Consider the following 27,606-nt stretch of genomic DNA (forward strand, 5'->3'; position numbering starts at 1 on the left):
TATCAGAAAGAGTTTGAAAATTGCTTTTAAAGCGTTGAAATATGGAAATGTTGGGTCCACTGCTGCTTTCTATTTTGAGTTCTTCCCAAACATGCGTCAGTATTATCTCCCCAATATGATGCCTGCATGCTGCCCAAAGTAGGTCTTTTCCAAGATGATCTTGTGTTTGGATACAGGCCGCAGTTTTGTGGCCCGTATTGCTACTTGTGGTGTCAAACACCATTGCAGCAAGACATGCAGTACAGTTCTAATTGTTTAACAATTCCATGCTTGCATTGGCTATTTGCTTTCCTTTTGGATCGGATGTTTGTGCAGGCAAATAAGGAACACCAAGCAGTTTTGAGCCTCCAATACCTGATAGTAATATCGGAAGCTTATCATCTTGCTTATTAGGGTTTGTTAGTGACTCCATCATTTTACCATCTCAATGAATGGTTCCAACTTCAGGAGGTATCCAACCTTTTTTAACCGCTTCAGAAATATTGAAAATCGTTTCAACTCTACCTTTGAGCCGTCATGTGGTTTAAGTTTACGCGAATAGTTTCACCAGAACAACTCTTGATTAACGAGTGTAGTGTTGCAGATAATGCAGTTGGTGTTATTCTGTTTAGTAAACTTGTGGCCACTAAACCAGGTAATCGTAAAATGCCGTGTGGTACAAATATTGCGGTACCGGTTTTACAACTCGACGGTGACTTCTTTTACTTCCTGTGGATGTAGAAGGCTCGGCTTCTGCTTCTTTTCCAGAATGTTTTCGTTTCAACATCTTACGCAAAGCATTGTCTCTCCCTGCCATTGACGCCTCTCTGGTAGTTTGCATGCTCCACAAAAATTCTTTATCTTCCTCAATTGACATCTTCTTCATTACATCGCGAGGCCAGAAAGGAAAGGTCAATTGAATTTCTTTTTAAATTCCTTAATCCTTTCCGATTGCTTTCCATCACTCCTATGGAAGCATTCGATCTGAATTTTGAAGATAAGACTCATTTCATCTCAAAAAGATTGAATTTTTTTGAGCCATTTTTTTTGGATGAATTGTTGGAATATTAGCTTTGTAGTAAAACGATGTCCTTCACTGTCTCGTTTGCTGCATCTACTGATATTTGGATTTTCCTTTTTGTGGGATTTTGAGATTCAAGCTCCTGCAGGCAAGAAAGCTTAAAATCACTTGATGATAAGTTGGCAGTTTACTTCCCTTGATTTTCTGATCATCTTTCGTTAGAATAGTAGAAAGAAAAAGATACTGTTTCTCAGCATTCTGAGACTGGCTGTTCATTATTGTAATACTAACCAGACCGATTTGTAAAAGCACTACCGTATCAATTATCATTAGTAGAATAACCTAAAAAACAATACAACCATAGGTTTTGCAACATTATTAGCCTTTCCTGCAAGAAGCGAAGGTAACATAACCCTTTCTTACAGTAGGCTACCTGCCTTATCTTTGCTGTCTGCTATATTCTCCCAGATTAAGTCACAACTTGCATGGGTTTAATACTAAGCTTTCCTGGGCACTGCAATACTGATTCAACAAAAGAAGAAATACTAAAGCCATTATTCCAAGACCCTGAGTGAGGTCAAGCCAGCTATGTTGATTCAATGTTGCAAGATGGTGAATCAATGTAACAGGCGCGGAGCTGTCATGCTTGACCTCAATTGAGATCTTGACATACTGGCACTGGTCTCTTAACCTAATTCTTGAATTTACCTTGTTTCAATGTTGAGAAAAAAATGAGAAATAGCAAAAAAACTGATGTTCAAACTAGGGAAATCCCCTAATTTTACTGTATTTCAGTTTAGACTTTCGTTTTCAATCTGCACATCCAATTTTTGTCCAATCTCAATCAAATTTTGCAAAGTGCCTTAATATGTGAAATGTCACATCAGAAAAACAGTTCAGGTGATTTCGGCCACATGAGGGCGCCTGTGGCACCCTACTGGTCAGGATAACTACGCTACGATATTTGAACGTTTAGCGACGTTAAAACGATAGGCCACACATTTGGTTATCTGTTACTACAATGTAAAAATAAACTGTTAGGCTAACTGGGTTCTTGGGACAAATTTTTACTGGTCGGGATAACTAGGCTACGGTACCCGATAATTTCCTTTCAATCCAAGCTGTAGGCCACACATTTGTTGATCCAAACTACCGGTAATCATTTTAACTATTCAAAAGTACTAACTTATAGACATAAACATGATTTTTTTTGTAACATCTTCTTTTTTTATTTTCCCTTTGTATCTTAAATTTTTCTGAAGGTGTTGGGGCCGTGCCAAATTTCTTTCAACTCAATCACTTACTTCGGTCACAAGCACGTTTTAACGTTTGCGTTTTGTCGCTTCTATACTTTTGCTATGTTGACGTGTATTGTTTTTGATGGCTCGGGTTCCAAATAGCGACTGTCAGAACAGCGACTGTCAATAGAGCGACCACACGACAGCAATTAATTAAAAACAGCGACTGTCAATAGAGCGACTACACGACAGCGATTCATCAAGAACTCGATTAATTAAAAACAGCGACCTCGAAATTTGGCCTCCAAGTCAAAACCTGCTGACTGGCATGATATAAATCCAAAAATTATGAAGTCGCTATTATGAAGTCGCTATTATGAAGTCGCCATTATGACAGTCGCTGTTTTGACAGTCGCTATCCGGCCTGGATGCCGTTTTTGATATGATGGTCACAAATAAAAACAATTCAATTGAACTGACATGACGAATTTTCATTTAATTGTTCAACCATTTTATTTCTATTTTTTTCTGCACGATTTGAACGTTTAGCGACATTAAAACGATGTAAAAGTGGCAATGATAATTAGGCTACGGTACCCGATAATTTTCAAAAAAAATTTCCAAAAATCTCCGAATAGGGAACTCTCCGAAAAAGGCTGTCTCCGAAAAGGGAACTCTCCGAATCGGACTCTCCGAATCGGACTCACCGAAACGGGCCATTCCGAACTAAATTACTAATCATTAGTTACAATACAATGTTCAGTTTTCCGCCGTTCACTTTATTGCTAATTTTCGCATACTATCCGCAAGTGGCAAAATATATGTCACCCAATCACTGAAGTAAAAGTAAGAGTCAACAATAATATAACAAATATTTACCACGTCTTATTCAATTAATGTGTCAGTGTTTTTTTAAATATTGATTTTCTCTAACTTTTTGATCAAATCTACCACGTTGAACAAATTATACACAATAGAAGCTGATTCAACAACAAAGAATTTTTCTGCTATTTGCAACTGGCAACTAAAACTAATAAACTATATCAACTAAAATGTGGATAAAAATTCAAATATGGTATAAAACAATGTATGGTCAGATTGGTAATGAGCCCCCACCCCATGGACTTCTTAATAGTAGAATTATTTCTACTATTTAGAAGTCCATGCCCCACCCCTACTTCCAACAGACAAAACATGGAATGTGCTGAAACCAAAACTTCCTTCTATATCACATAGTATAAATGTGAATCAAAGTGAAATTAAGTGTGACAGAAAAAACAAGTATATATGCAGTGCCCCCTAATAATGTTTGACTATGGTACTTAACAAACTTAAACAAAATTTTCATTAACGACATAGACCTAAAACATTGATAACCAAACTTACAGTCTCATGAAAATCCCTTAACTTTTGTGTGAATGCTTGAGTTGCTAATGCCAGCTCATTCTGCAAAGATATAATGTAGCTTTTAATTCAAATGTCATTAGCTGGATCAAGGCGGTTCAAACCCTGGCACATGGCACGCCGGATTTTCAAGTGCAAAATCCACAAATGTTATAATACACCTCAGGGATATCTAGAGAAGGGGATATGAAGGCTTTTAATACGTCTGACAATAGAAGAGCTTCTGTTTATCGTAAATAATCTCTGTTTACCGTAAACTGACAATCGGCACTGTTAGTAGTTTAATAACTCTTGTTATGATAACCTGCATTGCGCTATCAGTATCAAGCCTGGATACTCACTGCACGCTCATGGTTACTTGTTAATTCAACTACCCGTTTATTTGCTTTAAATCTGGCCTACTGCAAAGACTTTGTTAAAAAAAGCAGCTAACTTGTAACTTTTCAACTGTCTTTCCAAACAAGTATTCTTTAAATATGCTCTATGTAACATTTACTAACTGTCATCTGTAGCTGACTGTACCAGTTGCACAACAAAACTTTCTGCAATTGTGAAAAGAACTGCATGTTTTACGCACTACAAACTACCGCCCTGGTAGTGTCATAAGAATAAGGCAATCGCTGGGAGCCTTCGCATCCCCTTCTTTAGATATCCCTGATACACCTACTGTCACAATCAAGGTGCAAATGCCTCGCGATGGCTTGCTTTGTATCTTCAACAAGCGTGTTGTTTTCATTATGGAATTCTGGTGCGTTGTGTTATTGTCGGTTATGACCTGAAGTAACCTCTGATGACGAAATCTGTATTATGTAACGTGTTTTCTGGAATCATTTTCCCTACGTGACCTTCTATAGACTTCGGTTGTTTACATTTAAATGCTACGTGACCGAACGATGGTTCTTTATGATGTAACCTTCTCGAAGTTATTGGACTGAACAGCCAACTATAAATAGTGGTGTAGTTTGTGTAATGTTTATTCGGAGATTCTAAGATTATTATGAGTTGATTATGGGAGTTGTATTATGAAGAGTTGGTGATGAGAGTTCATTATTGTAGTAGTAGCAGTTGTTAATAGACGCAAAGATTATTGTTGATCGAGAGTGGAAGTATTGAATACGAGTACTGTAAAGCAAAGTTGATGCTAATATAATTTCTGATTGAAATTAGAATCGTATGAGAAGCTGTGAGTGGATCACGTTAAACTCGATCAATAGTCGCAAGCATTGGAATCTATTGCTGTTTACTATTACTTTGATTAATTGTTGGAAGTGGTGAACCATTCGTTGGAGTCCTTCAAGCGTTTTTATATATCATTTCACCAGTAGAACTATCCGTGAATTTAATTGACTGCTTTTCGGTTTGACCCATTAAACTACGTCATTGAATCTTTCCAAGTCTTTTTCCTGGTAAGAGATAGAAGGAAATCGTGACATTCTGGGGGCTCGTCCGGGAATAACCGAAAAGATTTAACCGAAAAGCCGAAGAATACCAAAGATTTATTGAAAGAATAATAAATTAATGTCAAGATGGCGGATACTGTCAAACATGAGATGATTGAAGACTTAGGGAGCATGGCTGAACGAATGGGGCTGACTGGTAATGAAAAGTCTCAGTTTGTGATGGAAGAGTATCACAAGATAATGGACCAAAAAGCTCAGCGAGAAGCTGACGAAAGAGAAGATAGAAGAGCTGCTCGTGAAATAAGGAAAGCAGAACTTGAAGCTGAAGCAGAGGAGAAGCGGGCGCAGCGCGAAGCTGAAGAAAAACAAGCTCAACGAGAAGCTGAAGAGAAACAAGCGCAGCGCGAAGCTGAAGAAAAACAAGCTCAACGAGAAGCTGAAGAGAAACAAGCGCAGCGCGAAGCTGAAGAAAAACGTGCTCAATGGCAGTACGAAACAGAAGCTGAAGAAAGAAGAGCGCAATATGAATTGGAAAAGTTAAAACTTGAATTAGAAAGACAAAAGCTGGACATTGGTGAGCGATCTAATTCTACTAATGATAATGCTCGAGATGTTATTGTGGCGCAAGTTAGACGTCCAGATTTGCCATCATTTGTTGAAGAAAAAGATGAGTTGGATAGTTATTTGTTAAGATTTGAAAGATATGCTACAATAGCCAAATTGGAGAAGTCGACGTGGGCTACCCAGCTAAGCATGTTATTATCGGGACAAGCTCTTGATGTATATTCAAGACTTTCGCAAGAAGAAGCCATGAACTACGACAGATTGAAGTTAGCTCTGTTAAAACGATACAATTTTACCGAGCATGGATACCGTCAAAGATTCCGTGAGGCAAAGCCTGAAAAACACGAAAGCCCAGGTCAATTTATTGAACGTTTAAGAAACCTTTTGTTAAAATGGTTTGAACTTTCGGGGGCCGAACAATCATTGGACGGATTGGCAAACCTTATAGTTAAGGAACAATTCACAGATTCATGTTCAAAAGATTTGTCTGTTTATCTAATGGAGAGAAGTCCAAAGAATCTAGAAGAAATAGCCAGTGTGGCAGAACAGTATTTAGTTGCTCATGATGAGAAGTTGTCGACTGAAGAAACGTTGTCATGCGATAATGACGAAGAGCAAACAAATAATTTTAAAGGAGGTGCGGTTTCAAGAGAAGTACGTTGTTTTAATTGTAATGGCTTAGGTCATAAATCTGTTAACTGCCGGAGGAAGACTAACAGAAATCACCAGGAATCGAGGAAGTGGTGCAATCGTTGCAATAGGCAAGGACACGAAGCGAAGGAATGCAAGGACAAGTCGTTTTCCTTACCTAATCAGTCTGGAAAAGATAAAGACACGGACGTTTATCGATGCGGTTGTGCGTTAATGATTCCTGAACCCACGCTTGACGAGGAGAATCCGGATGAAGATGTTTGCGGAAAAATAATACCTGAAGATCACCTGCCAGTAGTGGATGGGAAAGTTGGAGACAAAAAGGTAAAAGTTTTACGTGATTCTGGTTCTACTGGTATAATAGTGAGGAGAGATTTGGTTAAAGACAGTCAATTAACGGGAAAAACTGGCCATGTGACAAAAATAGATACCACTTCAATCCAAGGACCGTTAGCGATGATATCTATCGAAACTCCGTATTGTAGTGGGACTGTGAAAGCGTTATGTTTACAAAACTCTTTAGTTGATCTGATAATCGGAAATGTTTTTGAGAGAGATTCTGAAGTTACTTGTTATTCTTGTGGCAAGAATGGTCACTTTGCTCAAGATTGTTCTGCAGATAATCAGCAACGATCTCACGATGATGGATATTACGAGCGCGAAGAACCGAGGAGAAGAGGCAGGCGACGACCATTTGGAGTTTGCTATAGATGCGGTAGACGCGGACACTTCGCCAGGGAGTGCGTTGCTGACGGCGGACATTCGGAAAATAGACGTTGCCGTGACAACCACTGCTACCGATGTGGGGAGATTGGACACATAGCCAGGAGCTGCCCTTTTGATGAAAAGGCTTGCTATAATTGTCATAAAGAAGGTCATCTCGCCAAGGACTGTCCGGAGAGGAGATGTTTCCGATGTAGGAAGATGGGTCATCTCGCTCGCCGATGCACTGAAGATGTTGAGGACGTTGGAGACTTTCGCAGAAAACGTGACTATTGTTTTAAGAAAAGCTATCGTTGGTAGATCATGCAACGATAGACTTATGAGAACTGATTATTGAGTAATTAATTGTTTTATGGTGTGTTTTGTATTGATTGTGTTGTTATATTGTTTGCAACAATATTCTAAGGGGGGGCGTATGTCACAATCAAGGTGCAAATGCCTCGCGATGGCTTGCTTTGTATCTTCAACAAGCGTGTTGTTTTCATTATGGAATTCTGGTGCGTTGTGTTATTGTCGGTTATGACCTGAAGTAACCTCTGATGACGAAATCTGTATTATGTAACGTGTTTTCTGGAATCATTTTCCCTACGTGACCTTCTATAGACTTCGGTTGTTTACATTTAAATGCTACGTGACCGAACGATGGTTCTTTATGATGTAACCTTCTCGAAGTTATTGGACTGAACAGCCAACTATAAATAGTGGTGTAGTTTGTGTAATGTTTATTCGGAGATTCTAAGATTATTATGAGTTGATTATGGGAGTTGTATTATGAAGAGTTGGTGATGAGAGTTCATTATTGTAGTAGTAGCAGTTGTTAATAGACGCAAAGATTATTGTTGATCGAGAGTGGAAGTATTGAATACGAGTACTGTAAAGCAAAGTTGATGCTAATATAATTTCTGATTGAAATTAGAATCGTATGAGAAGCTGTGAGTGGATCACGTTAAACTCGATCAATAGTCGCAAGCATTGGAATCTATTGCTGTTTACTATTACTTTGATTAATTGTTGGAAGTGGTGAACCATTCGTTGGAGTCCTTCAAGCGTTTTTATATATCATTTCACCAGTAGAACTATCCGTGAATTTAATTGACTGCTTTTCGGTTTGACCCATTAAACTACGTCATTGAATCTTTCCAAGTCTTTTTCCTGGTAAGAGATAGAAAGAAATCGTGACACCTACCCATGTTTTACATAAATGTAGCATTACATTAGCAGTCAAAGGAAACAGTGAGTTCAATTCTATTTGGGGGAAAGGTCTTTTTTTGCAACTAGCAATGCTAAACCACAATTTAAAAAACTTTACACTGAAGAGTGAAGATGCGCCCCATGTTCAGTAGCACAATTTGTGGAAGCACTTTCTCAATTATGAAGCGATTGCGGAGTGACATATTGAACAAATGACTGAAACCCTGGATACCTGCTTACCTTAGTCGATCACCGAATTTAAAGAAGAAATTGACACAATAACTAAATGCAAGAAACGATAAATTGTTTTGGATCGCTATTATGTTGATGTGTTTTGTATTTCTTTACTAGCTGAAAATCACTTCTTTGAATCGCAGACAAGCTGAAAATGACTTTTGTGCGTGCTTCTGTGTGTAAGGTTTTCCTTAAAGCTTAATGTGGCTCTCTATGCTCGTAGTTTTTGACCATCCTAAGCTGGATCATGTACATGGGCATGTCATCCTCTTGCTCAATGCTAACATTTTGGTTAATTGACACTAATGTACCGGTACCTTGGCAACAGGCACAAGCTTAACAAGCACCTAAAGGTGCACGTTTAAACCAAAGATATCGTCACAATGTGCCATCTCCGAACCAAAGTTTGGCTGTCAACTGTCTCTTTGATACTCGACAAGTCAGCCCACTGTTGTCCATCAGCTCCAAAAGTTCTTCTCCTTCCCTGGAATCGCTTTCCATTCAACATGCCTTCACCAACCAATTAGTGTGGCTGGCACGTCAATCCTCTCAAAAAATTTTCTGCAAATTTTGTTGTTGCAAAACTGGGAAACTAAAAGTATAAAATTATATGGTGCAACTTCACCGTTTTTGTAGGGCGAAACAGGGCGTGTTGTCACAATTTTTACAAATCAGCATAAATATCTCGTTCTGCACCAATAGTATCGAGATGTTAAATGGTACAATTGAAAGAGGTATCACTCGACCTCTTTTAGCAACAGATAAAGTTTTTCCAGGTTATTTCGTTTTTTCATAAATGCATGTTTAATGCAGGTGGATGATGGGCTGTGACAATACGCCCCACACTTCTGTACCTGATTAATGATTAAAATATGACAGAAACCAACAAAAAATGGTTTAATACAAGCTTAACAGAAAAGAATATGCAAAACGCAAAAAAATTAATTTAGAACATATTGGTAAAGAGTTTATGCTCATTGTCAAACGCAACAAAAATGTCATCTTGAGAAGTAGGCTATGTGTCGCTATCGAATATAATATGTATGTGCCTATCGCTATTTAATACGAATTTTTATTTCTTAAAAAAGCGCTGTATATTAACAAATACACATATCACCTTGTTGTATCAGCATAAAAAAAAAATTATGTTTCTAAATAGTAAAAATGTATATCCTTGAAGACCAACTCCACTTCCTCGCAGTAAGGATCGGGAAACGCTGGGGCAAAGTCCTAGTAGGCCAACGGAGCTCTGGCACTAGCAATGGCCTGTGCTAGTCAAATCATGGCTCAACATACCTCATGAATATTACAAAGATAAAGTATAACAAGAACAGCGTAAAGGGAACAATCCCTTTGGGAGGTTCCTCGCTCGGTAGGACTCCAGTTTGTGGGCAGGCTGGACCAGATTGTCACAATGCTACTGCCCCACAAACAACACAGCAACAAATGAAAAAGAAACTCAGAAAAAAATGGAAAAACAAAACATTGAAAATTGGAACATGGAACGTTAGAACACTTTACCAAAAAGGAAAACTTGATAATATCATTGAAGAAATTGAGAGATTGAAGATCAGCATTCTTGGTTTGGCTGAAATGCGTTGGAACGATAGTGGGCAAATAAAGAAGAATGGTTACAATGTAATTTACTCAGGAAATCAAAAACACTCTAATGGAGTTGGAATAATACTACATCCCAAAGTTTGTGCTAATTTGTCTGGGTTCTGGGCAATTTCAGACCGCGTTCTTCTCGTAAAACTAAAGAACTTACAACAAGACATTAGTCTAATACAAGTATATGCGCCAACAAGTACTGCTTGTGATGAAGAAATTACCACATTTTACGGCGACATTGAAAGAGCTCTACAAAACTGTAAACACAACGAAATACCAATTATAATGGGTGACTTCAATGCTAAGGTCGGAAATATTGCTCATGGAAAAACAACTGGAAACAACGGTTTAAGATCCATGAATGAAAGAGGCACAACATTGATTGAATGGTGTCACGAACAAAACTTGTACATTGCCAACACCTGGTTTATGAAAAACCCTGAAAAACTTTGGACTTGGAAGAGTCCTGATAATCACACGAGAAATCAAATTGACTATATTCTGACATTTCAAAAATTTCGAAATACTATCACAGATGCTTCCACAATTCCTACAGCCGACTGCGACAGCGATCACAACCTATTGGTTGCCAAGTTTAGACTCAGACTACAAAAAGTTAAAAAACTTAAAAAGAAACAAAAAATTGATTGGAACTTCTGCAAGGATATTAGCCTAAGAAATGAATATCAACAAAAATTCCAAAATGAAATGATCAGCTCAAAAATCAACAACAAAAACGCAACATCAACAGAGGAAGACTTCAACGTGATTAAACATTCTCTAATCAAAGCAGCTGAAGTTTTTCCTACGGTTGAAGCTTCAAAGCATAAGAACTGGATGAAACCCGAAATTTTAGATATGATCAAAGAGAGAAGAAAATATAAAAACAAGAATGACTTGGAATATAAACGCTTAAACAACAAAATAAAGAAGGCTTGCAACGAATCAAAAGAAGACTTTCTCAATAACGAATGTGCTACTATTGAAAAAATCTACAATTTCACACCAGGTGAAGCACACCAAAAGATTAAAGCAATAACAAGAAAATTCCAATCAATACACAAATCTGGGTGTTTAAAGTCTAAATCAGGTGAAATACTTTTGGAAGAAGACAAGATCCTTAACAGATGGAAAGAATACATTGAAGAGTTATATGGGGACCCAGAAAGAACAACAAAACCGTTTAAATTCTCTGAGCCACTTTCAGGACCAACCATCTTAAAAAGTGAAATAACATTTGCTTTAAGTAAAACAAAAACAAACAAAGCATTAGGCCCAGATGAAATAAGCACAGAAATGATAAAAGTACTAGATGACATTGGCATTGACGTACTCCACGCACTCTTCAACAAAATATATGACACCAGTGAAATTCCAACTGATATGACAAAATCTATTTTCATTACAATCCCGAAGAAACCAGGCACAAGAGAATGCGAAGAACATCGCACAATTAGTCTGATGTCCCATATTATTAAACTACTGCTGAGAGTCATCATGAACAGAGTTAGAAACAAATTACACCCAGAAATAAATGAATGCCAATATGGGTTTATGCCTGATAAAGGAACAAGGAATGCGGTCTTCATTCTGAAAAACCTCGCTCAAAGATCAATCGAAATGCAAAAAGACCTGTACTTGTGCTTCATCGACTATAAAAAAGCTTTTGATAGAGTTCAACATAATGAAATGTTATGCATGCTCGACAGAATTGGAATAGACGACAAAGATCTAAGAATCATTCAAAATTTATATTACGAACAATCAGCTGCTATCAGGATAAATGATGACTGCAGTGACTACACGCCCATTCAGAAAGGAGTAAGACAAGGTTGTGTGCTATCACCTGACCTTTTCTCATTATACAGCGAAATAATTTTAAGACATATTGAAGATGAAAGAGGTATTAGTATTGGAGGAAACAACATTAACCACATACGATATGCTGACGACCTGGGTTTTTTTTTTCGGTCATTTATCGGTCATTGACCGATTTTTTAGAAAAATGTCCGAAAAAAATATAGTCAATTCGGTCAAAATGTCCGAAAAAATACGTACGCGCTCAAATCGATTTCAGTGATTGCAAAGAAGCTTCTTGCGCCACTGTACGATTTCTTGTCAATCGGAAATACAAGACGTAGACTTAGTGTTTAAACGTTGATCCAATGTCTTATTATATGAATATATGTGATAACTAGGGCAACCAAAAGTCAATAAAGTCAAAATTTTTCTGCCTTGTTCAAAGTTTATAAAACGTCCACAAACTAAATTTCAGGCTGAAACGAAGAGAGGTTTCAAAGTTATTAAGTAAAAAAAAAGTCAAAATTCATGGTTAGGTCAAAATTTTCTTTTAATGTAGTTTTTCTTCTCTCTATTGATATTTTATTAAAGCTACACAGATACTGATTTTTTGTTGCAGTTTCTGTTGCTATTCTGACGTAGCCTAATAATCGATTTGTTGCAATTTCTGAGGTAATAATCTTGTTTTGCCCACTACTGACGATTGAATATTAGCCAACTACCCTGCTGTTGATGAGTTGGTTGACAGGGTTAAAGCAGTGACCATTAAAAACAGGTCAAGAAGAGCTAGTTTTACTTCCTTTGGCCAACCTCCACAGCCAAATGTAACTAGATGGGCCCTTGGTTGAAAGCTGCTTTCTATTATTCAAGAAGTCTACCGGAAGTAAGAAATATTGTGGAAGGCTTCCATGATGGTGGTGTCTTGCTGCGGCGTGCTCAAGATGCTGTAAAAGCTCCCAATTTAGCTACTCACCTTGTAAAAATAGAGGAGCAGTACAGCGCACTGTTCGATTCAATTCAGAAGATGGAAGACAGCCGATACACCATTCAATAAGCTTACCAGAAAATGAGGTCCCTTAACTTTGGTGTTGATGGCTGCCGAATTGGAAAATATATTCAAGCAAGAATCTCAAGGAATGACATCAAGTGCATTGTGAAAATGGGACGAGATGATATTTCACCACATTTTTATAGCCTGCTGAGGAACTTCCAAGCAAGTTCTGTTTTTCTCTATTTTAGGAAAAAATTTGGCGAGAGACAGGAATTTCAAAGGCGATAATGTGAAACATTACTTGATGTTGAAGTATAACAGTGCAGAACCCTCTCAGTAATTTCGGGACATTTAAAAACTCTCCATATTTATCTTTTGCAGTTTTTCGAGTGACTTTCATTATACCTGTTCGCTGTTCGTTAGATGTGGTGTCCTTGAGTCTTCCACATTTTTCTCATATTTCATTAGAAAAGAAGATATCCTTACCTAACGGTTTGATTTCTAATATGCTTTGTATTTCGCACTTGGGTTGCAAACGCAGAAAGCTATTGGTCAAAATTAGGTCAAAATTTGTAACTTATAAAGTCAAAATTTCAAGTTTTTAGGTAAAAAAATTGGTTGCCCTAGTGATAACGCAAATACAGAAGTCAGTCTTCGAAATTAGCGTGGGCAATCGGCACTTGCCGAGGTGATTGCCGACGCAGATGCGTGAATGGCGCATTAGCGTTGGCAATAAAAATGCTGAGGCCACAGGAGCGCTTGTAAGGACCAAAAGATTACAAAAAAAAAATAATTTTCTTGGACTACACCAGACTCTTATTATTGCTGGACGTTTTATTTGGGTTACTTCCTACTTCGCCGGCGCTTAGACACTTGCCCAGCTGAGAGAATTGAATCTTTCATAAAAATATCATCCTATTTGCATTGATTCAACGATGGTAGACGTCAAATTAGTCTAAGCATCTACTCCTTATCTCGCCTCGCGACTTTGTGTTGCTCGCAGTATCTCAATTGTGCCGAAATTATGTTAGTGTAAACGTAAATCGAGGCAATCTTTTCGCAGGGAGCTATTAATTTGTTACTGGTACCTGGTTGAGCAATTAACGTTATTTTATGATAATTCAACGCCACTAGATGTCGAATTAATGTAAAACAAGCGTAAATTTCTTATTGGGTACTGTTGTTACGCAATATAACCCGCCGGGAAAATTAAATCGATTTGTGTTGCCTCGAACATTGAATCAACAAAAAATTAACTTACTTTCCCCCCCCCCCCCCCCCCCCGTCAGTTATATAACGTTTATTACTTAACAGCGTGCGTATCGCGTTGCTCGCTTTATCGCTAGTTTTTGGTATTATTACATCACAACAAATCAAACAGTGCGGTCGTGATAGACTACTCTAGTATATATTTTTCTTTTTGCTTTACATGTTTTGGTACAATTTTTTCGTAATAAACGTTCACATGCAATTGCCGAGGCAATTTCAACTTTTGCCGTTTGGCCTTGACAATGTTTTTGCAAAAATAAAAATATGTTAATTTCGAAGACTGAAAGTAACGTTTGTCTGTTCTAACTTTTCTCAAATAAAACACGACAACGTTTCTCAGCGAAACTCAATGTTGTAACTAGTCAGGAAGTGCAAATTTTCGTTTGTATTAGCTACTTCAAAGGAAATATTTTTATCAGAAAAAATGACCGAAATAAATAAAAAATGACCGAATTTTTTCAAGTCATTTCGGACAAATGACCGAAAAGTCTCAGCGAAAAAAAAAACCCAGCTGACGACACCGTTTTGATAGCCGACTCGGACGTAAAACTGCAGAACATATTAGATATTGTGTGTACGAAAAGCAAGATATTTGGCATGGAATTAAATAAAAAGAAAACAGAAACAATGGTCATAACAAAGAAAAAAGCAACCGAAACTCCTATTTGTAATTTATCAGTTAATGGAACAATTCTTAAACAGGTCCAAAAATTCAAATACCTCGGTACTATGGTGAATTGGGATGCAAGAGACGAAACAGAGCTCAACATAAGAACAGCCCAGGCAAAAGCAAGCTTTCAACAAATGAAACCAATTCTTTGCAATAAAAATATCTCTTTCAAAACAAGATCTAGAGTTTTAAAATGCTATATTTATCCTGTTTTTCATTACAACTCTGAAACCTGGAATATTTCAACAAAAATGGCAGAAAAGATTAATGCTTTTGAAATGTGGTGTTTCCGTAGAATGCAACGTATTTCATGGCTGGCAAAGAAAACAAATAAAGAAATTCTACACCAAGTGAACCAAACCAGAACTCTGTTAAAAAGTATGAAAACCAGACAATATAAATTTCTCGGCCATGTAATAAGAAAGCAAAAACTGGAGCATCTCTCTTTAACTGGTAAAATTTTTGGAAAGCGGGCACCTGGCAGACAAAGACAAACACATCTGGAACAATTTAACGACAAAACAGAAACAATTATCCATGCAACATATAATAGGAACATTTGGTCTAATTATTCATCTGAGGCCGTCGATGCCTGGTTCAGGCAAGGCAATTGAAGAAGAAGAAGAAGTATACCACGGGGCGTATTGTCACAGCTGTGGTATGAGGTATTACATGGTGTAAAACAGGGGCGTGCAACTGTTTATCGCAATGGGCCACAACGTACAATTATAATGATGCTGAGGGCCAGTCCACCGAATAACACATGAATTTATATGAACAATTTATTTAATGGAAAAGTACACACAATCAAGTTACACATTGAGTGAGTGATCAATGAGATGTCTGATATCTTCTTTGTCCAGAGATCTTGTCAATGTCAGCTAACAGCTTTGACGGGTCTGCTACTATTCGGTGAGTCCGATTCGGTGAGTCCGATTCGGTGAGTCTGATTCGGTGAGTTCCTAACCTCTAACCCCTAACCCTAACCCCAAACCCCTAACCCTAAAACGGCAATGATAATTAGGCTACAGCACCCAATAATTAAAAAAAAAAATTGAAAAAATCCCCCGTTAAGGGATCGGACTCACCGAATCGGACTCACCGAATCGGACTCACCGAATCGGACTCACCGAAACGGGCCATTCCGAGCTTTGACGGAAGAAGTGACAACTCGAAGTTGACTGGACAAGTGCTCATCTGTAAGCTGATTCCTGCATTTTGTCTTGAACAGCTTCATTTTTGAAAAGAACTGTTCACAGCAGTATGTGCTTCCGAAAAGACAGATCATTTTTCTCGCGTGATTTTCTAGATTTGTGTAATTTCTATACACGTAGCTTCAGTAAAAAGTAAGCAAATCATTTTCATTGTAGGCTCATTTGAGATCGACGTTTGCTTGCAAATCTAGTAATTCTATTTGAATGCTGGATGGAATATTCCCCACAACCAGGTCAAATAGATGAGCAAAAAGTTGAAAGTCGGCATTGTGTTTTCGAAAATCTTCAAAGTGAGTTTCAAATGCCGAAGTTAACTTTTCAACCATTCCAACATATTTTTCACAGTCTTGAATTTGAACGCTTCTACTTTCCAGACAAGGAAAGTGAGTCAGGGATGCTTTGCTCAACTGAGATCGAAAGAGTTGTACTTTTGCTTGAAATGAGGAAATATGTTAACAAATAACATCCTCCGATCTAACAGTGTAAAGTATTTCAAAATAATGGGCTACTTGATGAAGAATGTGCGGGCCATGTAAATGGGCACCGCGGGCCGTGCTCTGGCCCGCGGGCCGTATGTTGCACGCCTCTGGTGTAAAACCACGTAGTTTCAACAACCATGTATACATCTGTACTTGCATGTATGATCTGTTTGGTGGGATGAAAAGAGCAGGCTTAAGATAACAAATAGCATCTTTCCTGATCAGTTATGACCTTACCTTGTAGTTTGCCAGATCATATTTTAGTTTAGTTAGAAAACCTGATTTCGCCTAAAATTCAATGGTAGGCCTGTGACACCTCATAATTTCTGCTATGGTGACACATTTATTAACCTTCACTGTTTGTACGAAAGAGAACTGAAAAATATGCCTTCCACTGAAAACTAGTGGTTATACGTTTACGTTATCACGTGGAAATCATGCTGTGACAACACGCGCCGGTTTGTCGTATGTCACACATCCACATTAGGGTGTTGCAGGCGCCCCGACCCTCCGGACTTTGCTTACCTTTTTTGTGGTACTGTGTTTAGATCAGTAGACCACAAATATGAAGTTTCATAAATTTTCATCGACGTTTACCTCCACCGCCAAGGCCATTTTGAGGCCCACTTTTTGAATTTTTGCATGTTTTTTGCCACTAGAGGGCAATGTATAAATTTTGAAATATTGGGAGTATATTTAAAAGATGCTCTATGATGTTCTGAATTGTTAAAAAAAAAATTGTAGAAATGGGATAAGTATATTCAAAAATATTCAAGTTTTGTCACTAATTTTTTGCACAATACTGCCCCTAGTGGTGAAAAGAAAAATTAAAATATCTTAAAAACTACTTATCATATTGTTATGGAACTTGCATGCACCCCCCCCCATTTTTGTGGGTAAGGAATTTGATTTTAGCAATATTTTTGCATAATATTACCACTAGAGGGCGGTAATGCTAATTTTGAACTATTTTTCTGTAAAAAGACGATATTGTTGCATTTCTTGAGCTGTGCTATCTGAAGAATACAATTTCATGGCTTATGCACAACAAAATTTATTCTATTGTAAAGAAACTACATGCATGCATGTACTATAATACAGACAAAATCGGTTAATAGTATACTGCTTAAACGTATCAATCGTTTATTTGAATCAAAACCTGAAATCCCAAACCAAATCCAATCTGATGTTAAGTAAAAACATCGGTTAAGCGCATACCGCTTAAAAGAATAAGTCGGATAACAGCATCAGGATTTGCTTCTAGTTTGCATACTTCATTCATTTAATCGTATAATTATACCCGTTAGCGAAAAGAGAATGTCTCTTTTTTGCTTCGCATTATTGTCTGCAATGTTCAAAGGCGAAATGAAGCAAAGGTGAGACAGACGCATGCGCTCAAAACAAAGACAAGTGTCTGTAATCCCAGGCCATAATCTTATCTAGACATCGCACTACAAAGAACCAACTTTCGCACAGCTGGGCTTCATTAAAACAGAAGAGCACACAAAAGGAATAATCACACTAAAGAAGTTTAAATGCTTTGATGTCATCCGTCGGCGACTGGCCTTCCAAGGAATGGACATGGACAAATTATTTCGGCTTAAGAGGGAAGTGTTGGAAAGCATGTCCAAAAGTTTTTACCAGAAAACTTTGGAGAATTTTTTTTAAATAGCTGAAAAAAAGTAGCCTACTGTTGTGAAATGCAGTGCACAATTTCATTTGTGCAGTTTCGTTCAGTTGAAGAACATTGCAAATTAATTATTTTACCAGACAGCGCAAAAGACTTGAAAAAAAAACTTTGCAATTTCAAAACAATGTGTGTGAGCCGTGTTTTTCTACCATACGGTACCACTATTTTCGTAGGCCACGTTCCATACTCAAAACTACACAGCTGGTACAGAGCTAAAAATAGCACGCTTGAATCAAAAACGTCAACGTCACAGAGATCGGTGAGATTAAAAGAAGTCCGATTGCCACAGTTTGCAGAAAAATGCTTTGATCATACCTGCTCAGCCAAGTCAGCAAAGCTGTTCTTTTTTACATTGTTTCAACGTCTGCAGATGATAAATCAATGTAAAAAGGACCAGTTTTGCTGGCTGGAACATACAGCATAGTGTTATGTAACACAGAACTAGTAAACTCTTTAAAGTTTAACCAGAATTGTAAACAGTTGTAGGGAGCATCAGTTGTAATGTGCGTTGCAGCCTAGTCAGCACCGGAATGGCCCGTTTCGGCTAGTCCGATTCGGCTGGTCTGATTCGGCTGGTCCGATTCGGCTAGTCCGATTCGGCTGGTCCGATTCGGCGACTCCGATTAGGCTAGTTCCCTATTCGGGTACAGTCTTTCTCGGCTAGTTCCCTATTTGCCAAATTTTTGAAAATCCAACCATAATCCTTCTGTAATCCAACAAAATCCTTCCGTAATCTAACAAACCAGCCGAAAAAGACTGCAGCCGAATCGGACTAGCCGAATCGGACCAGCCGAATCGGACCAGCCGAATCGGACTAGCCGAATATTAGCAGACCCAGTCAGCACAGACATCTTCCCAACAATTACGCCCATTCACAATAAACCTTTTTTTTTAGTAAATTGGTTAAACGAATCAATCGTATAATCGTATCAAAACGTCTGGCAAATAGGTGATTCGATTAACCGATTTCGTCTGTATATCAATAAATCCAAACAGGCAATGTGAGTTTAAGTTAACACAATTTCCGCAAAGGCAGTTGTGCATCTTCATTGTGTTGATAAACAACGTTTTCTAAGATTTGGTATCTTTCTTTGATCCTCCGCCACCACTTGAATATAGTTTTGCAGATTTTTTTCTTGTTTTGCTAGATGAAGAAAGTCGGATACCAGTTTTATCCTTATCTCTGCTGAATCATTACAGACTCTGAGTGCACTTATGATATATACCATTAGCAGAAGCATAGCCATCATCTATTTCCCACTCTTTCGGATGTTAGATAAGAAAAGTTGTTGAAATGTGCAAAAGTTCAAAAAACATTTTGCTGCTGGCATTTGCATAGGAGCACAATAACAATGAGTTATCATTAACAATGTCTGGCAGCTCTGGCTTACTGTACCCATTGCCAAACCTGTTTGTAACCTGGCCATGGAAACTTGCATTTAAACGCAGCAGTGTTCCAGCCAAAGCTTCCTTTTCATCTATAGTGACTTGTTTGTCCCATAGAACTAAGGGGATCAGCTCCTCAGTTACGTACCATGTGTGCCTTCCTAAAGCTTTTAAAGCAGCAACACTGATAGTTTTGTCTACTGCAGCATAGCTTTTGATGTCACTTACCAGTTGCAAATCTTCTCAGGGTGCTGATACAGCAATTGGACAGTTGAACCACCATCCATTAAATTAATACAAAAGTGCAAAAGTCAACAAATCGCTCTATTTTTTTGTATTTGTGACTTGGAAATGATTCCTTGTGGTAGAAAGTCTCGCAGCATTACTATCTTGTAGCAAAATAGCTGCTTTCCTATCCACCTTGCTCGATGCACCACATTCTCCAATATGTTCTCTGCATGCTACGCAGAGAAGTGGTTTGTCTAGCTTTAATTGAAAAGAAATGCATGCAGCAGAGAGATGGCCTGAAAAAAAAAGAAAAATTTAAAACAACAACACCCAAAACTTTTTTCAAGCCATCTCTCTGCTGCATGTATATTTCTTCAAATAAAGCTAGACAAACCACTTTTCTGCCTAGCATGCAATAAACATATTGGAGAAGTTATACTTTCTCATGTGTGGGAAGCCCTGAAAGTCAAAACGTCAAGATCTCCAGGCATTGAACTAATCGAAAGATTCTGGAACAAAGGATTCGATGCAACCCCCCATGCTGCAGCTGTCCTGCACACCAAAGATTCTCAAGAGTTGGGAGAATTTGTAACAACTCAAAGCAGAAAAGTTAAAGCACTTATAAATTTTGAGAGAGATATTCAAAATTATCAGAGGGGTGATTACAAAGAACTTTTAGACCTGATGGTGGTGTACATTGGAATCAACAGTGAACAGTACAACTTCATGAAATGTGGTGCAGTCCATCGAGCAAGGTGGATGGGAAAGCAGCTCCATTGCTATTAGATGGTAATGCTGCAAGACTTTCTACCACAAGGAATCATTTCCAAGTCACAAATACAAAAATTAGAGCGATTTGTTGACTTTTGCACTTTTGTATTTAATGGATGATGGTTCAACTGTCTAATTGCTGCATCAGCAGTTCAGCACCCTGAGAAGATTTGTAACTGGTAAGTAATATCAAAAGCTATAATGCAGTAGACAAAACTATCAGTGTTGCTGCTTTAAAAGCTTTAGGTTGGCACACATGGTATGTAACTGAGGAGCTGATCCCCTTAGTTCTATGGGACAAACAAGTCACTATGGATGAAAAGGAAGCTTTGGCTGGAACTCTGCTGCGTTTAAATGCAAGTTTCCATGGCCAGGTTACAAACAGGTTTGGTAAGCCAGAGCTGCAAGACATTGTTAATGATAACTCATTGTTATTGTATTCCTACTGTATGCAAATGCCAGCAGCAAAATGATTTTTGAACTTTTGCACATTTCAACAACTTTTCTTGTCTAACATCCGAAAGAGTGGGAAATAGATGATGGCTCTGCAATGATTCAGCAGAGAGAAGGGTAAAACTGGTATCCGACTTTCTTCATCTAGCAAAACAAGAAAAAAATCTGCAAAACTATACTCGAGCGATGGAAAAGGATCAAAGAAAGATACCAAATCTTTGAAAGCGTCGTTTATCAACACAATGAAGATGCACAACTGCCTTTGCAGAATTGTGTTAACTAAGACTCACATTGCCTGTTTGGATTTATTAATATAATACATGCATGCGTGCAGTTTCTTTACGATTGAATCAATTTTGTTGTGCATAAGCAATGAAATTGTATTCTTTAAATAGCACAGTTCAAGAAATGCAACAATATCGTCTTTTTACAGAAAAATAGTTCAAAATTACAATTACCGCCCTCTAGTGGTAATATTATGCAAAAATATTGCTAAAATCAAATTCCTTACCCACATTCTTGAAAATTCTTGAAAATGGGGGGGTACATGCAAGTTCCATAACAATATGATGAGTAGTTTTTAAGATGTTTTAATTTTTCTTTTCACCACTGGGGGCAGTATTGTGCAAAAAATTAGTGACAAAACTTGAATATTTTTGGATATACTTATCCCATTTCTCCAATTTTTTTTTTTAACAATTCAGAACATCATAGAGCATCTTTTAAATATGCCCCCAATATTTCAAAACTTATATACTGCCCTCTAGTGGCAAAAAACATGCAAAAATTCAAAAAGTGGGCCTCAAAATGGCCTTGGCGGTGGAGGTAAACGTCGATGAAATTTATGAAACTTCATATTTGTGGTCTACTGATCTAAACACAGTACCACAAAAAAGGTAAGCATGATGAAACCAAGATTTAAATTTCATGGAGCGCCTGCAACACCCTAATCCACATTCAAGTTATTAATATTGCTTCATCAGCAAAACAGAAGCCTTTCCTTTTTCTTGCCAATCTAGTCGATCTTGCGTCTTTGTAAACCAGCTGGCAGCCTCTGATGGTCACCCTAGTAAACAGTGGTGTCATGAAGCATGGTGTGAAAAATGGTCAAGCAGCTCATCTCATTCTCAACTTTGTCAAGTATTCGGTTCTATATCTGGAAACCAGTTGGGTCACGGCCTCTCCAAACGTACCTCATCAAGGCGTAATCGTTTATTCACTGGTGTTGGATGTCATGGTATATATTAAAAACCTTGGCATTAAGTAGAATGTAAATTCATCTCTCCGGTAGCAATGAAAGATGAATACATAGGGGAATTAGGCAAAAAGTATGCACAATAAAGTGACCTAACAAATGAAAAGTAACCTAAAAACAGAAAAACTGACTTTTGGTAACTTTATATTCGTGACAGGAAGATTGCCCGTCGGATAATTGCCCGCCGCAAACTTGCCCGTGTGGGAAGATTGCTGTCGAGAAAATTGTCACCCGGAAAATTGCCCATCTTGGAGTAAGAAAATGCTGCGAAAAAAATCCAGCTGTGAGTCTGTATTGAACCATTGTTCCTGAAATAGTCTAAACTTAGCAACCAGATTGGTGCGACGAGATTTAATTATCACGTTTTGACACTGATCTTGTAATGCAAACTTGGAAATGTACATTAGGTAATTCGCAGTAATAAAGGCACATCACATCATAAATAAATCATTTAGACATTGAAAGTAGCAACAACTTTCATGTGGAAATGACAAGTATGGGGAAGGTTTAATTGATATCAGAAATTAACATGATTGCTATTGTTGCTCATGTGTTAACCAAAGCAATCATACAAACTAAGGCAAATAATGAGAATACATCCATCAAAACACCCGGACGATTCCATGATAATATACAAAGTGAAAAACAATTAAAAAGGGTGGCAACATAACAGTTCGTGTCATGTGTGTTGTGCATGTCAGATCAGCAAGTGTTTACTAATGTACTGCAAACGCGAAATTGTACACTCGGCAATGATGGGGCGACTTCCTGGTCAGAGGCACCGGGGGCGTCCACGTTTGGAAATCTTCAAAAATCTTTCAACATGGACAAACCAAAATTTTGAAAGCCTAACTAGAACTATGGATCGATCGTTGTGAAGACTCAGGGTAGTCGATGCCTTATTCGGGCATGGCCGATGATGATGAGTTAACAATAACAACATCAATTACAGGGATTTACAAAGGCATGTCGGATTGTCGGTGAAGCCTAATGGGGGCTACTTTAAAAATTTAAAATATATGCATATTACAGGCCACATTTCTTAAATATGACATTTTATGACATAGAGATGAAACACACTCAGAAACTAAGGCACGACATGATTGGTGAGAAGAAACTACCTCATCTTTCAAAGCTTGTTTTGCTTCCACAATATCTTTATCTGATGAATGTGTATGTTCATTTACTTTCTTTAAAATTTGAATATTGTCAATATGCGAATTTGTGTGAAATCTTGCTTTGCAACAAAGTTTGTAGATTTTCTTTCACTGCACTCCCAATAAATCGTAGTACCACTTTTATTCGTCTTATTCCGATGATACATAAATTGCAATTCATCTAAAAGAATGTCTTTTCCGCGCTCACTTTTTATGACGATCACCATTTTGGGGTGACAAAATTGGAGACAATAGCGAAAAACGTGATAATTAAACCTCGTCGCACCAATCTGGTTGCAAGGGTGCTAACTTTAAACTATTAGAGGAACAATGGTTCAATACAGACTCACAGCTGGACTTTTTTTCGCAGCTATTTCTTACTCAAAGATAGGCAATTTTCCAGGTGGCAATCTTCCCACACGGGCAATTTTCCTAGTGCCCTTTTATTATACAGTATTAATACTACAAAAAAATGCTCAATGCCAAGCAGAGCGAATAAGTATTACATATATGTTATACCCCACTCAAAGTTAGCAACTAAATTAGCCATTACCTGAGCTTGTGCCACTCTCCGGCATGCAGCATTGATGTCTTGAGAAAATGACAGTAATCGATCAGAATCACGTTCGTAAACTCCAAGCAAAGCTCTAGTCTATAATAATCACACCACAAAGTTCAAACATGGGGACTTCAATATAAAATTTGTTAAAATGTGATTCAATGCAAAAGCTCATGATGCTCTGCTGCTATGAAACATGAAAGTGCACATCAAATCAAGTTAAAAATTTTATCTAGTAAATTTGGTAAATTACTACATTATTGAACCATAGACAAACAAAAAAAAGGAACTTTAGCTGATTTACTGATATTACAAAGAAAAAAACATAGTTTAAAAAAATTAACTCGAATGTTTTCGACACGTACGTGTGTCCTCACCAGGAATTACTAAAATCTGCAATATACATAAAATGAAAACTCTTTGACTCTGCACTATAACTGTAATCATAGGCGCCTAACTATTTTTTTGGCAGTGGGGGGAAAGCGTGTTTCATCAGCAGCAACGTAAAATGTCACGTAAATTCAGCAACACGTCACGCAGATGGATGACGTAATTATGTCGTCACACTAGCATTGCTTTTATTGCCACACTTGGAGTTATCGCAACGTTTGACCGATCCTTAATTACATAGGCACCTAGTTTTGAAAATTGCCGGTGGGGCTAACTTTCTAGCCGACTGATTGCTTACATTCAAAATGCTAATGTTTGTTTGCGTCTATCTGCCATTGTATATCGCCAAGCTTTATAATGTAGGCTCAGGCCTCGAAATTCACGGCGGTCAGCGGACATGTCCGCCGTCACAGCATGTGATGTCCGCGGGAAGTACTATCTAGATCGGTCATATTTGTCCGTCGAGAAATAACACAGGAACTAGCGATACAAATTGTCATTGCATAGACGAACAATTGTTGCGAGAATATAATTTCCAGCGCATTCTAGCGCGCATCTAGAAAATGTGAATACTGTAACTGTATCCTTTAGCTTCCATTCAAGGAGGAAAACTTTCAATTTTTACATTGCTTCAACGATTGATGACGTTGAACAAAGGTGAATTTTTCGCTATAAACGATAGGAGTACAGGCACTTCTACACAAATCACGCGCAATTTAGTTCAACTCTTACGTCACAATGTCTGGCTTTGATCTGCGAGTAATAATGATACGGCAAGGTTGGTTACTAAATTAGATTATACGAGTAGGCTATTACAGCAAGATGCAACAAAATTTGTTAAGTTTTGGTATTACAGTAAGAAAGAAAAGACCCAAGGAAAATTCACTTTCGCTCACATGACACGCAAAAATAAACTTAAAGAAAAAGACCTGTGAAACTTTGCACAGCAGAAAATAGTAGCATTGGTGTAGAAATTTTCCGACTCCTGCCCAGAGCATTGTGACGCAATAATGATTTGATCATATAGGCCTATAGTCAATTGACTAATGCACATAATTAGCACAGATATAGTCAATTGACTATTAATTTTTTCGGACGTTTTGACCGAATTGACTATATTTTTTTTCGGACATTTTGCTAAAAAATTGGTCAATGACCAATAAATGACCAAAAAAAAAAACCAGTCTAGCAATAGTAAAATTGAATCAACATCCTCGTCTGGTGTAGTCTAAAAAAATTATTATTTTTTTGTAATCTTGTGGTCCTTACAAGCGCTCGTGTGGCGTTGGCATTTTTATTGACAACGCTGATGTGCCATTCATGCATCTGCGTCGGCGATCACCTCGGTAATTGCCGATTGCCGACGCTAATTTCGAAGACTGTATGTCACTGAAAAAATGTTACATTCAGACATTTGCAATACTGGCCTGCATATTGCATTTTACACACCTGTGGGCTGTCATCCAAGCAATCTTCCAAATGCAGCATATTCCTTCTCATGCTAGCAATCTTATTCAAGCAATATGTATATGCGTACGTAAAAATATTAAAAATCCATTAACGAAACATAAAAATTAATAAAACAAAATCTAACAACAGCAAACAGGTTATCCAAAGCTTACAAAGTTGCAGACAATCTGTCCAGTGTCCAATTGTAAAATAAACTACCGTCATTCTGGCAGAATAATTCTGCGCGATCCGCCTAAAAAAATGATCCGTAAAAATTTGCGCGATAAACAATGCGATGAAAGTAGCAACACTCGGAAGCTGATAAAATCACTTCTCGTTACCACATCAAAGCAAATCTTATATTTTTTCCATCAGAAAATGAACAGTGAACACAGAAATTTCAATAAAACAGTCGGCTTGTCAAAGATAAAGCAAGTGCAACTGCGAAAAGTAAAACAAAAACTTAAAAAAAAAAAAAAAACTTTTCTGTATTAGTGTGTGTTGTATCAGTATAAATCAATTTAATTAAACCAGCGCAAGAGTTTTTAATGATAAATTACTTAGTTTTTGACATAAAAATCGAACGTTGGCCAGCAATCAAGCCTAGTCAGTTTTTAAGCAGGGCTGCCAGACAAGTTTGGATCCATCGCACATAGCCTAAATCGACAAAAGTGCTTTTTTTTCTTGTTTTTATTTGAATGCAAAGTGTTTGATTTTTTTTTAATTGATTTTAAATTTTGTTGCTTTATGTCAGTGGAAAAGTGACAAAAATTGTCATAAATTGTTATTTTGGGCTCAAACTTTGTAATGATACGTCGCCTGGATTTGATGTGTTAAATTTCGTCTGAAGAAAACATTATTGACCTATTGTGTTGTTCGGTTACACTCAAATATTTCTCATTTACTAGTTTCAGGATTGTTCGCTAGTTTCATGCAGCCTAACAGGTCACTCTGAGAGTCACTCAGCCATTTCTTTTATGACAGAACAATAGGCCTATACCTTTTTTTTAAATTTTGATTATTTTTGTATTGTAATACTGTTACTAAAAATGTTTTTACTCGTATAGTCTTGTACTATTTATTGGCTTGAACTTTTCTCTGTTGCACTGAAGTTTAAACGCCCTTGCTACAAGAGTTTATTGATTTTAAAAGTTTTTCCTATTTTTAATCACCCGGAATAAAGTTTATATTTGAATAAAAAACCACAGGACTTCACTTGAGGATCGCAGCAGCACATGATTTTTTTTTTCTTTCATTAATATTACTCAACATCAGCCTATCTTGTTTCAACGTAATTTGCCGATGCTTGACATTTGTCACATTAAGAACTGGGAAGCAGCTGACTCGATGACTGATACAGTCTTTCGCTGCTTCCTGTCTGTTGTGCTATTTAGATAGCTATTTTATTCGTATTGTCGCAACAGACAAAAGAAAAGGTTTCTCTCTCTCTCTTGTAGGCTAAGCTTAGTTTAAATGGCAAAATCGTCATTTCCGTAGGGTGGCAATTGACTTGTAGACCGTATGGTCGTTTCGTTGTCTCAGGGCCTGATTAAGGCTCACGGGGGCCCGAGGCACAGCTAAGTTTAGGGGCCCCTGTTGGCAATCGCTTTCAAAGCAATGCCATGTAGTCTCAGCGAAGCTCAATTGGTTAGCGCGTCACTTCTGGAACAAAGAAGCTTCAAGATCAAGCGGCGCTGGTTCGACTCTCGGGGTGTGCGCTTGAGCAACGCACATTAAGGACTGCTCTCCATTCAGCGGCATTTAATGGATGGAATAGCTCCCCGGCAACAAGACTTCAACAATCGGAAACTTCACTCTGTCAATCTCGG

At 37.7% G+C, this 27,606-nt stretch overlaps 1 protein-coding gene across 1 annotated transcript in view; it reads right to left on the reverse strand.

Annotated features, from left to right (window-relative positions):
- The window catches only part of LOC145768519 (DCC-interacting protein 13-alpha-like), a 70,469-nt gene extending 44,552 nt beyond the window's left edge, over nt 1-25,917 (reverse strand). Inside the window, exons 1-3 of the mRNA XM_082580028.1 lie at nt 25,778-25,917; nt 23,933-24,031; nt 3,625-3,684 (exon numbers count right to left, since the gene is read on the reverse strand). Coding sequence (XP_082436154.1) covers nt 3,625-3,684; nt 23,933-24,031; nt 25,778-25,828 — 210 coding nt within the window. The 5' untranslated portion in view covers nt 25,829-25,917. The remainder of the gene's footprint in view (nt 1-3,624; nt 3,685-23,932; nt 24,032-25,777) is intronic.
- Nucleotides 25,918-27,606: the final 1,689 nt, after the last annotated feature.

The sequence above is a fragment of the Aplidium turbinatum genome, chromosome 4 (genome assembly GCF_918807975.1).
Source record: "Aplidium turbinatum chromosome 4, kaAplTurb1.1, whole genome shotgun sequence".
Taxonomy (NCBI): Eukaryota; Metazoa; Chordata; class Ascidiacea; order Aplousobranchia; family Polyclinidae; genus Aplidium; species Aplidium turbinatum.